This window comes from Carassius carassius, chromosome 5, assembly GCF_963082965.1.
Source record: "Carassius carassius chromosome 5, fCarCar2.1, whole genome shotgun sequence".
Lineage (NCBI taxonomy): Eukaryota > Metazoa > Chordata > Actinopteri > Cypriniformes > Cyprinidae > Carassius > Carassius carassius.
This window is the reverse complement of record NC_081759.1, coordinates 37738930-37751536: the sequence shown is the minus strand read 5'-3', so window position 1 is coordinate 37751536 and position 12607 is coordinate 37738930. Positions and strand designations below refer to the sequence as shown.

Here is a 12607-nt window from a genome sequence, read left to right as displayed (position 1 = left end):
ACATTTCTGCATGTCCACTGAGTTGTTGTTGTTGTTGTTTTTTTCAGTATGAGCATGAAGCTTTGAGAAGTGCTGTGTGGAGATGATAATTTGCAAAAGTAGACCCACAGAGGCCATGCGTTATTATTTTTAACAAGTAAACAAATAAAATGTATGTCATTTGGATAACATCATTTATTATTAAGTATATATTTTTATTAATTATCTATAATTAAATCATACATATTAATGATGTATATAATACATAATAGATAATCACTCAGGAGGGTTTTTATTGTTATTATTATTATTATTCATGTAATTTATATTTTTAATCAAAAATAATTTACACATACCCCAAATGTATCTGTTTAGGAGGCTGAAGGGTTCAACAGAACTAAGTTCTATTCAGCACGAATAAAAGTGAAAGGGAACATTGATTGTGTGTGTTCTTTAGTTGTGGGGAATCCTTTAATTAATGGAAATATTCCAGCCTTGGGACACAGACAAGAAAATGCCTCCATGAATGTAGAGTATCAAAGGCAGAAGAATAAAGGGTGAAAAAATTATATTATTAAAATAATTTTCAAATTTAAAATCATTTTTCAAAAGTAAAACACACATCCCATTATTATTTAATGACAATAGTGTTTGATGTTTGGTGTGTGTGTGTGTCATTTGATGGCTCATTTCAATTTACAGTGAGTGTTTTCAAAGAATCCTGTTCCTCACTAAGAAATGATGCCATATAATCACTTTCACTTAAGCAACCATCAACAACAACAAACAAAACAACTCTGGGACTATGATCTCTTTTAGATAATGCAGCCTTTCATGCAATGTCAGATGCTTGTGATAACAGCTCCAGTGCCCATCTACTAAATGGGACATTAATTATGGGTCATCATTTAATGCCGTCTCTCTTACTCAAACACAAGCAAGCATGCACACACATTCTTGTGGAAATTTAGTTTGACATCCATTACACGTTATATGAGTTGATTACTTTATATGAATAAAGCTACTCTACATATTAAATTAAATTATATACCGCAACAATTATATTCTTACTTTTTTTTGTGCTTTTGAAATTTAAAATAAGCATTACTATATACTTTTTAAAAATTAGTTATTGCCATAATGTCTTTCTTGACAAACTTTTATTTTGGAGATTACAGTAAGAATATTTCTCTTAATATATATTGTTACATTTATTTTAACATTTACATAATGTTGAAAACTTCATTTGTGGTGCCCTTGGAATAGAATTTTCTTTAACTAGAGGGCTAATAAAGAAAAAGTTACTTGAATCCTGTTTTAGTTACATTTTGTAGTTGACTAGTTAAAAACATTAAAAATAAATTGTGAATTGGTCAAATGTTCTGAATTTTTTTTTATTTTATTTTTTTGCCATATCGCCCAGCCCTAGAAATACAGTTACTCTAAATTGTAATAGCATTTCACAATGTTATAATGTTTACTGTATTTTGATAAAATATATAAAGCTTTGGTGAACGTAAAATATTTCTTTTTTTTTTTTACAAAACTCTTTGTTTTTATTTTGTTTAAAAACATTTGTACAATTGACTTAAAAAAACATTATATTCAGAATAGCACACAATCCTGACACACACAAACAGAAGCCCCTACCTTTCTGGGGCTGCTCCATGGGTTTTCTGCGGACTTTGTGGCTGTTGTAGGTGAATCTGCGGTCAGGCTCATAATCGGTGTGGGTGTGCGCCTCCCTGTAGTGTTTGTGATGAAGGCTGGTACCATCCTCTTCTTCAGATGAGCTGGAGTAACTGAGCTCCAGGCCGGGGTGGGGCCGTGCCAGAGATTGGTACAGCTTCTCATCCATCTCTGCTTACTTTCACAATATCACACACACACACACACACTCAGTAATCTCAAAAACTCACTCAAAGCACACTGCCCACAAACAAAGAACAAAAAAAGAGAACAGAAAAGAGGCGATGAAACAAAACAAACAACAGTAGTTCAAATGTACTCTAAACTTTCATTTCAGTGGTGCAATTTTTTTGTAACACGATACATGAAACAGCTTGAGAACAAACGGCTGCTCAGTAGAAATACATTTAAAGAGACATGAAGGACAAAACAAAACAAACACTTTCTAAAACCGCCCCCATGTTTTAGCCAAACATTCATCGACCACCAAGAAAAGAGAGAAGGTCTCAGAGGACAAATGAAAGAGAAGAAGGAGAGATAGAGAGAACGATAGATGGAGAGTGAGATGAAGAGATAAAGAGATGCTTAGAGGAAAAAAGAGGAGATAAAAAAAGGTTGAAAGACCAGGGGAAAAAAGAAACAAACTCAAAAGAGTTATACAACTGTCTGGTAATGAAGCCAATTAAATCCTGAAATCAGCTTGTCTCACTATACAGTACACCAGTCAATAGATTCAAATAATTCATTAGGATTCATTTCTTTTTTGTTGCAGTTAACCCAATCAATCTTACATTCGGAATGAGCTGAAATTTAGCTCTAAATAAATCTATATGGATTCATTTGACAGTGTAGTGCATCCAGTTTTAATGCATTCAGTACTTCATAAAAAAAAAGAAAAAAAAGAAAGAAAATGATTTCTAACAAATTTGATTTAATGGTCATAACAGTCATCTGGAGCTCCTCTCATTAGAACCATCATTGCTTTTTCATGACCAATCTAGATTATCAGGGCTGCAACAAACAATTGATACTGAAAATAATAACGTCTATTACCTTGGTGTAAAAATTGGTAATCAATACAATATTGAAAACAAATAAGGATTTATTTATAAATAAGTCAGTTCTGTGTGCCTGAATAAAAAAAAAAAACACCTTTGTGAGAAAACCACTAAGAATACACCAACCTCTGCATAAAGACTCATCCAGACAGTGTGTCAACCTGACAAAGGGCAGCAAAGAATATCAGTGGATTAATATATTGAAAAAAATATAGATTTTTGAAATATTTGTTGTTTGACATTTAATATTAAATTTTAAACTGACATTGTTTAATTAAAATGTACATGTAACACGTTATTTATTTGTATTTTTTTTTTAATTCGCAGAAAATATGTTTGCATCTAATAGGTGGGTAGATGCCACATTCCACTGCTCCAGACATGTCGACACATCCGCCCTCTTGCAACAGTCAGTATCGTCACTTGAAATAAAAATCTATGTCAAGTTTCAACATCCCACAACATTACACATTCCCTGGTTGAAAAAACCATCCCAATTTAAATTCCTGAAGAAATGGGACAAACTTTCACAGGTAAAAATTTTTTGGTTTGTGTTTTTAATATGTATTGGATCAATATTAATGGTTTTTAAAGTAGACACCTTTTAAATGTTGTATTAGCTAACGGCTTTGTCTTGTTGCATTGTATTAGTTCAGCAAAATCATCTGCTCTCTTGCAGATACAGATATGTATATAACTAGATTTGCAGACAAACAGTCAACTTTCTAGAGTGTTCAAAGAGCGTTTTTGACCATTCAAATATGGCGGATGGCTGACATATAGCGGCTGATAGAAAAAGTCGCTAATAGGTCATATACATATCTATGTTTGGTGCATGTTGCAATTTGACGAGCTCTTTTGAGCCGCTGCAATGAGCCAAAGCATGCTAAATTAATTTGAATTAAAAGTGGGCTGTGCGGGCCATTCTTCTGGGCCAATGGACGGATATAGGCTGTGTAGCCTACATTCACTTTAATCCATTCTTTATATTTATGCAATGGGCCAGCCCACATTGTACAGTGGCCCACTGGGAAAACTCCCGATGCTCCAGATGGCCAGTCCGCAACTAGTTGTAATTCATTGTTGTTGCTTTTGTTGGTTCTATTTTGTTTAATAATATTTGTTTACAGATAGATAGGTAGATATACAGATCCGATAGATATACAGATCCTATAGACAGACAGATCTTATAGATAGATAGATAGATAGATAGATAGATAGATAGATAGATAGAGTAGATATAGATAGATAGATAGATAGATAGATAGATAGATAGATAGATAGATAGATAGATAGATAGATAGATAGATAGATAGATAGATAGATAGAGTAGATATAGATAGATAGATAGATAGATAGATAGATAGATAGATAGATACAGTAGATATAGATAGATAGATAGATAGATAGATAGATAGATAGATAGATAGATAGATAGATAGATAGATAGATAGATAGATAGATAGATAGAGAGATTAATAGGAAACTAATATTGGATTCAGACAAGATCGTGCTTGAATTGCCCTGCATACATCTTATTCAGTGCTCTAGCACTGACACAATCTCTCTCTCTCTCTCTCTCTCTCTCCCTCTCCAGAGAGCACGGCTCCCTTTCAGCTTTTACTTCCCAGAATCTAAACGCTAACCATGACCTTTCAATGACCTTTGAGCCTGAAAAGAACATTCTGCATTCAACAGAGGAGCGTCCAGGTAGGGGAGGGCCACTGGAAAACAAGATGCGGTTAGACAGAGAGAGAGAGAAAGGAGAGACGCAGCCGAAAGGAGACAGATGAAAAGGAGAGGTGGAACGGATGAACACGGGATGAAAGAGAACCGATGGACCGTACAGGGTAGAAGAGGAGTCAAACGAAGATGAAGACGGGGATGGATAGGAACAGAAGCATGGCTGAAAAATGAAAGAGTGAAGGATGAGAGTGGACAGATGAAGGAATGAGGAAGGATAGAAGGAGCTTGCAAAATGACCAGACAGGTTAAAGACTTTGTGGAAAACAGACAGGAAAGAGACAGACAGAGACATCCTGACACTGATGAAATAGAAGTTAAATATTACCATCAAATGCTCGTTAGCGTGTATACTCTGTGTTGCTTTGGTAATGGGTTACTAATTGGCTGATGTGGAAACGCCCGGCATGACTAAGTGATGTGGGTGGGGTGTGCGGCTTAAATCCTTGTCAGTCTCTGGCAGGCTGCCTGCTGATTGGATGTTGTGCCAGAGCGAGAGCCAATTGGAGGTGGTGGTGACTTTGCAGACTGGATGCAACGTCTTCACACAGAAATACAATTAATAGTCTGTTAGTTAACAGCGGTGGTGTTGAACGCTTCTTTTATCTGTCTCTCTCGCTCTACTCTCATGAGGCTCTAGCCATGTGAAGTCTAGTGGAGGAAGTAGATCGAATGCTATTACTACCATTTTTTTATCAAAACGGAACTTACTGTAGCACGTAAAGAGGGTTTAAGGCCACTAAGAAAATCTGTGTGGGAATGAACGGAAGTAGACGCACACGTACACTTTAAGCAGACAGATGGGGAGGGTTCTTTTGGGAGTGCTGAATAAGTCTTTGTAATCAGACGATTATGATGATTACAGTGTAGGAGAACAGATTGCCAAGAGGGGACACAAACATGGGCGCAAACCCAGTCATGTATGCACAATTGTGCTCCTAATTGGGTTTGTGCTCCAGACTACACAGTTTATGTTTGGAGATGCTGTTCTTGTAACATTTAGCAACAAGTGAAAAATAAACCCTCTTAAGTGGTTCTCTGCAACAAAGTGGGTTCAGAAAAACTCTCATTATTAGGAGCTATATTTTGCAGTAGAGTCCTTGAGTTGGCTATATTATAAAAAACATTGATGTTACATTATAGGTGCTTTAGATAAGTATATTGGTTCTATGAATCATCCATTAACAGAGGAAATGGAATGCCCTTCCCAAGCCTTTGAAAAGAAGTACAATGTTTTACTTCTTTTAAAAAACATTAAATCAAACTGCAATCACCATTTCAAAACCCTATATTTTTTTTTTCAGGAATTGACCAATATTGGATATTTTAACTTTTTCTGCCTACTTACAAATTTCTCTTACATGATACCAAAATGTTGTTTTTTTGTTTTTTGTTTTTCCCTCTGGCCGCATCTAACCAGTACCCAAGAGGAGTTATTTTTTTGCATTCTTTTTTTTTATTATTATTATATTATATTATGTTATATTATATTATATTACAGTTTTTTTTGTGCCTTTTTTATATTATTTTCTCTATAGCACATTTTTTAAATAAAAGGTATTGATCTCACTCTGCACCCACCTTACATTAAATAATGAAAAATAAACAATAACAAAATCTATGATAAAAATGCATTCTATAAATATAAAGTATTTGAGGGTAATATTTTTTTTATTTTTTTTTACCCCAAATCACCATATTAGATTTTTTAAGGATCATGTGTCACTGAAGACTGTAGTAATTAGCTTTGTAAATGCAGGAATAAATTATATTTTAAAATATAGTCAAATAAAAAAACAGTTCATTTGAATATTAATATTTCAAAATACTACGTTTTACTGTATCTTTAGTCCAAAAAATGCAGCCTTGGTTAGTATAAGAGACTCTTTCAGAAAGATTAAAATCTTACCGACCACAGTAGTGTATACATATGTATACTATCAACCATTTATTAGTCATCAACAATAACATAATATTTGCAGCTCTAGTCACAACTCATTTGACAAAATCTGATATACTTCAACCATCAGGAATCAGTTGGATCAAGGCCTGAATGGAACTAACTCTGAATGAGAGTTTGCAGTAGATTGTGAAGAACTGTTCCTCTCCTGAAACACTGTTGATACCCACTTAAACCGTGGAGGTTAAAGTCACGTTCACCGTTGAGAGCATCTTGAGATATTCTGATGGTAGCACTATGTTTCCCAATGGTGTCAGGCTTTAGAGATGTTTTTTAGCTTCTGATTTAAATGTTTATATTTGACTCACAGGGTGGTGAAACTAATTCAGTCTAGATTGATTTTCATACTCATCCCGCTGATATACAACTGTGTATCTCTGCATTTGCATTGGCCATTTTAACCATATCGACAGTTGTATATGTTTCGACAGCTCAATGCAGAGATGGATCAATGTATGGACAGTATTAACACTCTGTCACTGAACTTTCCCCAACTAAAGAAAGAGAAAATCGAAGGGCTGTTAGTCAGGGATAAAGGGCGGAAAGTGAAACTGTCTACAATGTGAAAATCCTCTCTTGAATACTAAGTCTCATGTTAAAATCCTCTGTGTATCGTTGTGCACAAATTTAAATTTTGAGGCCCACATCAGACGGGCCACTTAAACTGCTTTTTATCAGCTAAGAAACACAGTCCAAGCGCTTCTCTCTCGAGCAGATGCTGAGAGATTGATGCATGTCTGGACTGCTGCAATGCTCTCCGGTCTGCTTTTCCCCAGAATGCCTGGCTAGACTACAAATTAATGCTGCAGCACGAGCGCTGACAGAGAGCAGAAGGAAAGCACACATTACGCATGTCTTAAAGTCCCTTCATTGGCCTCTCGTAAATTTTAGGATTGATTTCAAATTTCTGTTACCGGTGTACAGATCCCTTAATGGGTTTGCACCTAAATCCATACCTAATAAGCTTGCGAGGATCGTTTCAACCGGGTCTCTCTGGTCTCCTAACACTGGTGTCCCAGCAGTCAGTAGTAAAACTCATTGCTCTCCAATGGCTGTTAGAAGAAATCACATTCTTAATCGGTTTGAACAAAACATGCATATTTTTAGCACAACATTTGATCTGTTTTCTTTATTCATTTGGCTGACTTTATTTATTTGTAAACTTTATTTCATGTATTTATTGCCTATGGTTTAACTGCTGTGTTGTTTCTAATTTAACATATCATATTCTCTTTGATCTATGTGCATGTATTCCTTATTTTATTCTGTAACTGCATTATTAGTTACATAATTTCCTGTTTAATTATGCACCAACCTTGCTTTTAATCTTTCACGTTTGCCAACTGACAAATTAATGTCTTTGCATTGCATCATTTGCACAAAATATGGTTTACAAATAAATCTAAACGGAATGACGTTTTTAATTAATTTAAAGGTAATAATGTAGGGTGGGGCTGCGCTATTCAAATGCCATGAGAATAGGACAGACACGCTAATAGTTTGAAGACTTTAAAATATTTGCTTCTGAATATTGTCAACAATAACATTAGCATGATTTGACTGCTGGGAATCGTACAGTATGACAGGCAGCCAGTAGAGACGTATCATATTTTCTTTCCGCACACACACAAACTGCATCTACACACAGAGGATAATATTCATTCATCCATCTTCAGATTATCGGTGCAGACTTCCTGCGCTGATTCTCTCTAAAACAGTCACACACACACACACACACACACACAAACACACACAGCAAGAGTTGACTTTCCCTCATCCATCTCTCTCTATTGCCAGAGTCACATCCTGCACTGAGCGATTCTCTCCCACACACACACACAAACACGCAAATCCTTCTGAGGAGAATCAGATCTGCAGAAAGAGAAAGCTCTTGCCCTGAGCAACTGCACAAACGTGTCAAAGCCCTGATACTGCCTAAAATAAAAGCTAAGAAGGCACGCACACACACACAAACAGAATCCGTAAACATGAAAGTCAAGCACAGGTCAGCTAAGAATATTTCTTGCTGGTGGCATTTCTCAGTGCTCCCAAAATGGTAAACACACACTTTCTACATGAACCTGAAGCTATATAGACATCTCTGGGGTCATATCTGACAAAGATCATCGCCATGGAGACCCAGACTGGAAGAGGGGTTAAGGAAATGGATGGCGATACCATCTACTTACGATACATAAATTCACATCAGTATTCTTTAAATTTTTCATACAAATTACTCTTCCTCTCACTACTTAGCCTCCTATTTAATTTTGTTTGTACTGTGCACACCCTGTAGATAACAGTCGCCTGGACAGGTTTAATTTGTTTGATTTTGCAGCAAGATACAGAAACTAATTAAAGAGAGCAATAAATATAAAATAAAAATAAAAAATAAATATCCACGGTAACATGTGAAATTTACATAATTATTACTAGTGTCTTTGAACAAACAAACAAACAAAGATATAAAGATATGTATGTATATATATCGATCCTATAACCTAACTAGAAAAAATAATATTCAATAAAGATATTTCAATGTCTTCTCGATCAGGTCACAATATTCAAATATACTGATATACTCAGGCTTTCCAAGATCACGAGAATCCTGCCTAAATTAAAATGCCAACTTAACTGCACTGAGGAAATCAATTAGAAAACCACCTGAACTTGTTCATGATATATTTATGCATTTAGCTGTTTTTCAAAAGCCTATTGAAAATCTTGACTGCTAAGTTGGCAGTGGTGCCGTTACCCACCGCAGCTGTTGAAGCTCTGTTATAGTTTGTTCATAAAGGTATTCAATAGCTTGGAGAATGTGATAAGATTTGATCTGATTTAAGCTTCCCTAAAATATTTAATACTCTGTCAGAAGCCTTCTGTTGTCTACTGTCAAAATATGAGCTTCTAACCAGCTCTACTGGCTCCATTATGTGTTTGCTCTCTTACCGGTATGTGATTAACACATGACCTGGGAAGGTACACAGAACAACACAGGACATGGGGTGAGGCTACTCTCAGGTGGCCCACTCACCGACCGTTCACTGGTCATCTGATGAACACTGCTTTACTCAAGCTCCAAGATTCTGGCTGGTGATCTGATGGCTGCAATATAGCGGGAGCCCTGGCAGCCAGACAACATGGAAACATGGACATGAGAAATTCCATGCTGACACCAATGATCAATCATGAATACATTGAAGAGACAAAGATAAACAGAGTCAAAAAGGAGCTTTGTTTTTAACTTTCTGATTGGTAATTAGGGCTGAAGCGATTAGTTGACATTATCAGCAAAGTCGATAATAAAAAACAATGTAAGACCCTGCGATAATACAGTTTGACCAGTGTGGCACTATAGAGCAAGACTGTAATTCAGCCCTCCCAGATGAAATACATTAGAAGAAGGAAAGCAGCTGAACCTGGGTTGTGGCTAGAAGGGATACAGCTATGTGTCAGACCGGAAACTAACAATAAAATTACATTTTCTATTTAATAGAATATGTTTTATTAACATCTGCACTTACTCCAAGCCTAAACCTACCCCTTACAATAATGCAAAAAAAGTATTGTTGTACAGTGTGAGAAAAATTACACTATATTGATGTGCGCATTTCCTCTGCAGCTGTATCCATTCTAGCGTTAACCCTGAACCTGAAGCTGCTAGGTGGTGTTTATATGAGTATGTAAAAATCTGACCCTGGACCACAAAACCAGCCTTAAGTTGCTGGGGTATATTTATAGCAATAGCCAAAAATACATTGTATGGGTCAAAATTATAGATTTTTATTTTATGCCAAAAATAATTAGGATATTAAGTAAAGATCATGTTCCACTAAGATATTTTGTAGATTTCCTACTTTAAATATATTAAAAATTAATTTTTGATTAGTAATATGCAATGCTAAGAACTTCATTTGGACAACTTTAAGGTGATTTTCTCAATATTTAGATTTTTTTGCAGCATTAGATTCCAGATGTTCAAATAGTTGTATCTTGGTCAAATATCAGATCCTAATAAACCATATAACAACGGAAAGCTTATTTATTCAACTTTAATGTGATGTATAAATCTCAATTTCAACATTTTATTGAATCTTATTTTATTAAATTTATCCTTATGACTGGTTTTGTGGTCCAGGGTCACATATATGCTGCACACTTTCCCCTCAATAACGAAAAAAGCAGCAAAAAATGACAAAGATGACTGCACAAGCTATGCAGCTTGTCTAGTCACATCACATTTATTTATATAGCACTTTATACGATAGATAGATTTAAATCAAACAGCTTTACAGTATTTTAACATTAAAAACTGTGTAAAGTCAGTGTTGTTTTCAGTTACAATTGCAATTTGATTTTCTGTTATAAAGCAGCTCTCCAGTGAGGAGCTGGCTATTGCTAATTTTTATTTTTATTGATCATAATAATTATTACAAAGTGATATTTTGGTTTGCAGAGATTAAAGGTGGATCTAGCTCAGGACTGTTTTGATTATCATAACCCTGTAAGTTACTGTATACTGTTACTGTTTAAGAGAGAATATGTTATGAATAAAATAGTTAATAAGAGTGTCTCTCTTGTCTGTCATCAAATTTTATGTGACAAATATATTTATAAAAAAAAGTGTAATAATTGTAATTACATAATATTGACATGATTTTCGAAAGCTAAAGTGATTATTTTATTTATTTGTTAGAATATGTACAACTTAATATTTTAAGTGACTGCAAAAGTTGAATAATCAATAAAATCTACTGATCAATCAGTGAAATAATTGACTTTTGTTCAATAAATTGCTCCAATAATCGTTAGATTAATTGATTATCAAAATAATCATTTGTTGCAGCTCTATTGGTAATAGAGTGATTTATCACAGTATTTTGAGGTCTGATTCAGACAGCAATTTACTCCAACATTGCACACGGTCAATTTCAGTCCAGTTCAGTAACAGCTGTCAAGCGTGCACACACACACACACACATCTGACCCTGGACCACAAAACCAGCCTTAAGTTGCTGGGGTATATTTATAGCAATAGCCAAAAATACATTGTATGGGTCAAAATTATAGATTTTTATTTTATGCCAAAAATAATTAGGATATTAAGTAAAGATCATGTTCCACTAAGATATTTTGTAGATTTCCTACTTTAAATATATTAAAAATTAATTTTTGATTAGTAATATGCAATGCTAAGAACTTCATTTGGACAACTTTAAGGTGATTTTCTCAATATTTAGATTTTTTTGCAGCATTAGATTCCAGATGTTCAAATAGTTGTATCTTGGTCAAATATAGTCAGATCCTAATAAACCATATAACAACGGAAAGCTTATTTATTCAACTTTAATGTGATGTATAAATATCAATTTCAAAATTTTATTGAATTTTATTTTATTAAATTTATCCTTATGACTGGTTTTGTGGTCCAGGGTCACATATATGCTGCACACTTTCCCCTCAATAACGAAAAAAGCAGCAAAAAATGACAAAGATGACTGCACAAGCTATGCAGCTTGTCTAGTCACATCACATTTATTTATATAGCACTTTATGCGATAGATAGATTTAAGTCAAACAGCTTTACAGTATTTTAACATTAAAAACTGTGTAAAGTCAGTGTTGTTTTCAGTTACAATTGCAATTTGATTTTCTGTTATAAAGCAGCTCTCCAGTGAGGAGCTGGCTAATGCTAATTTTTATTTTTATTGATCATAATAATTATTGTAAAGGGATATTTCAGTTCAGTTCAGTAACAGCTGTCAAGCGTGCAAACACACACAAACACACACACACACACACACACACACACACACAAACACAGGATGTATTCTTCCTTGCTATAATCTAGAAAGCCTTGAGAAAACTTGATATTAACTTGATAAGCCATATTGAACATGCAATGCTACAGTATTTCTTTCATCAATTTGGCTATTGGGTATAAAATAATTTTGCTGTTTGTGTGTTTTATATATAGCAAAAAACCGAAGTCTGATACATACACACACAGACTAGTAATTTAAAATAAAAACATCCAGCATGAATATATATATATATATATATAGAGAGAGAGAGAGAGAGAGAGAGAGAGAGAGAGAGATGTTTGTGAAATTTACTAGCCATTCCTAAATGAAAAGACTACACCTCTTTTTTTCAGTGTATTTATCAATGAATCCTA

The 12607-nt window shown here is 34.6% G+C and overlaps 1 protein-coding gene across 5 annotated transcripts in view; it reads right to left on the bottom strand.

Annotated features, from left to right (window-relative positions):
- Window positions 1–12607, bottom strand: part of LOC132141544 (teneurin-1-like) — a 139967-nt gene that overhangs the window by 106916 nt on the left and 20444 nt on the right. For all 5 annotated transcript variants that reach the window (XM_059551132.1, XM_059551135.1, XM_059551134.1 and 2 more), the window contains exon 2: window positions 1630–1908. In XM_059551132.1, coding sequence (XP_059407115.1) covers window positions 1630–1837 — 208 coding nt within the window. In that variant the 5' untranslated portion in view covers window positions 1838–1908. The remainder of the gene's footprint in view (window positions 1–1629; window positions 1909–12607) is intronic.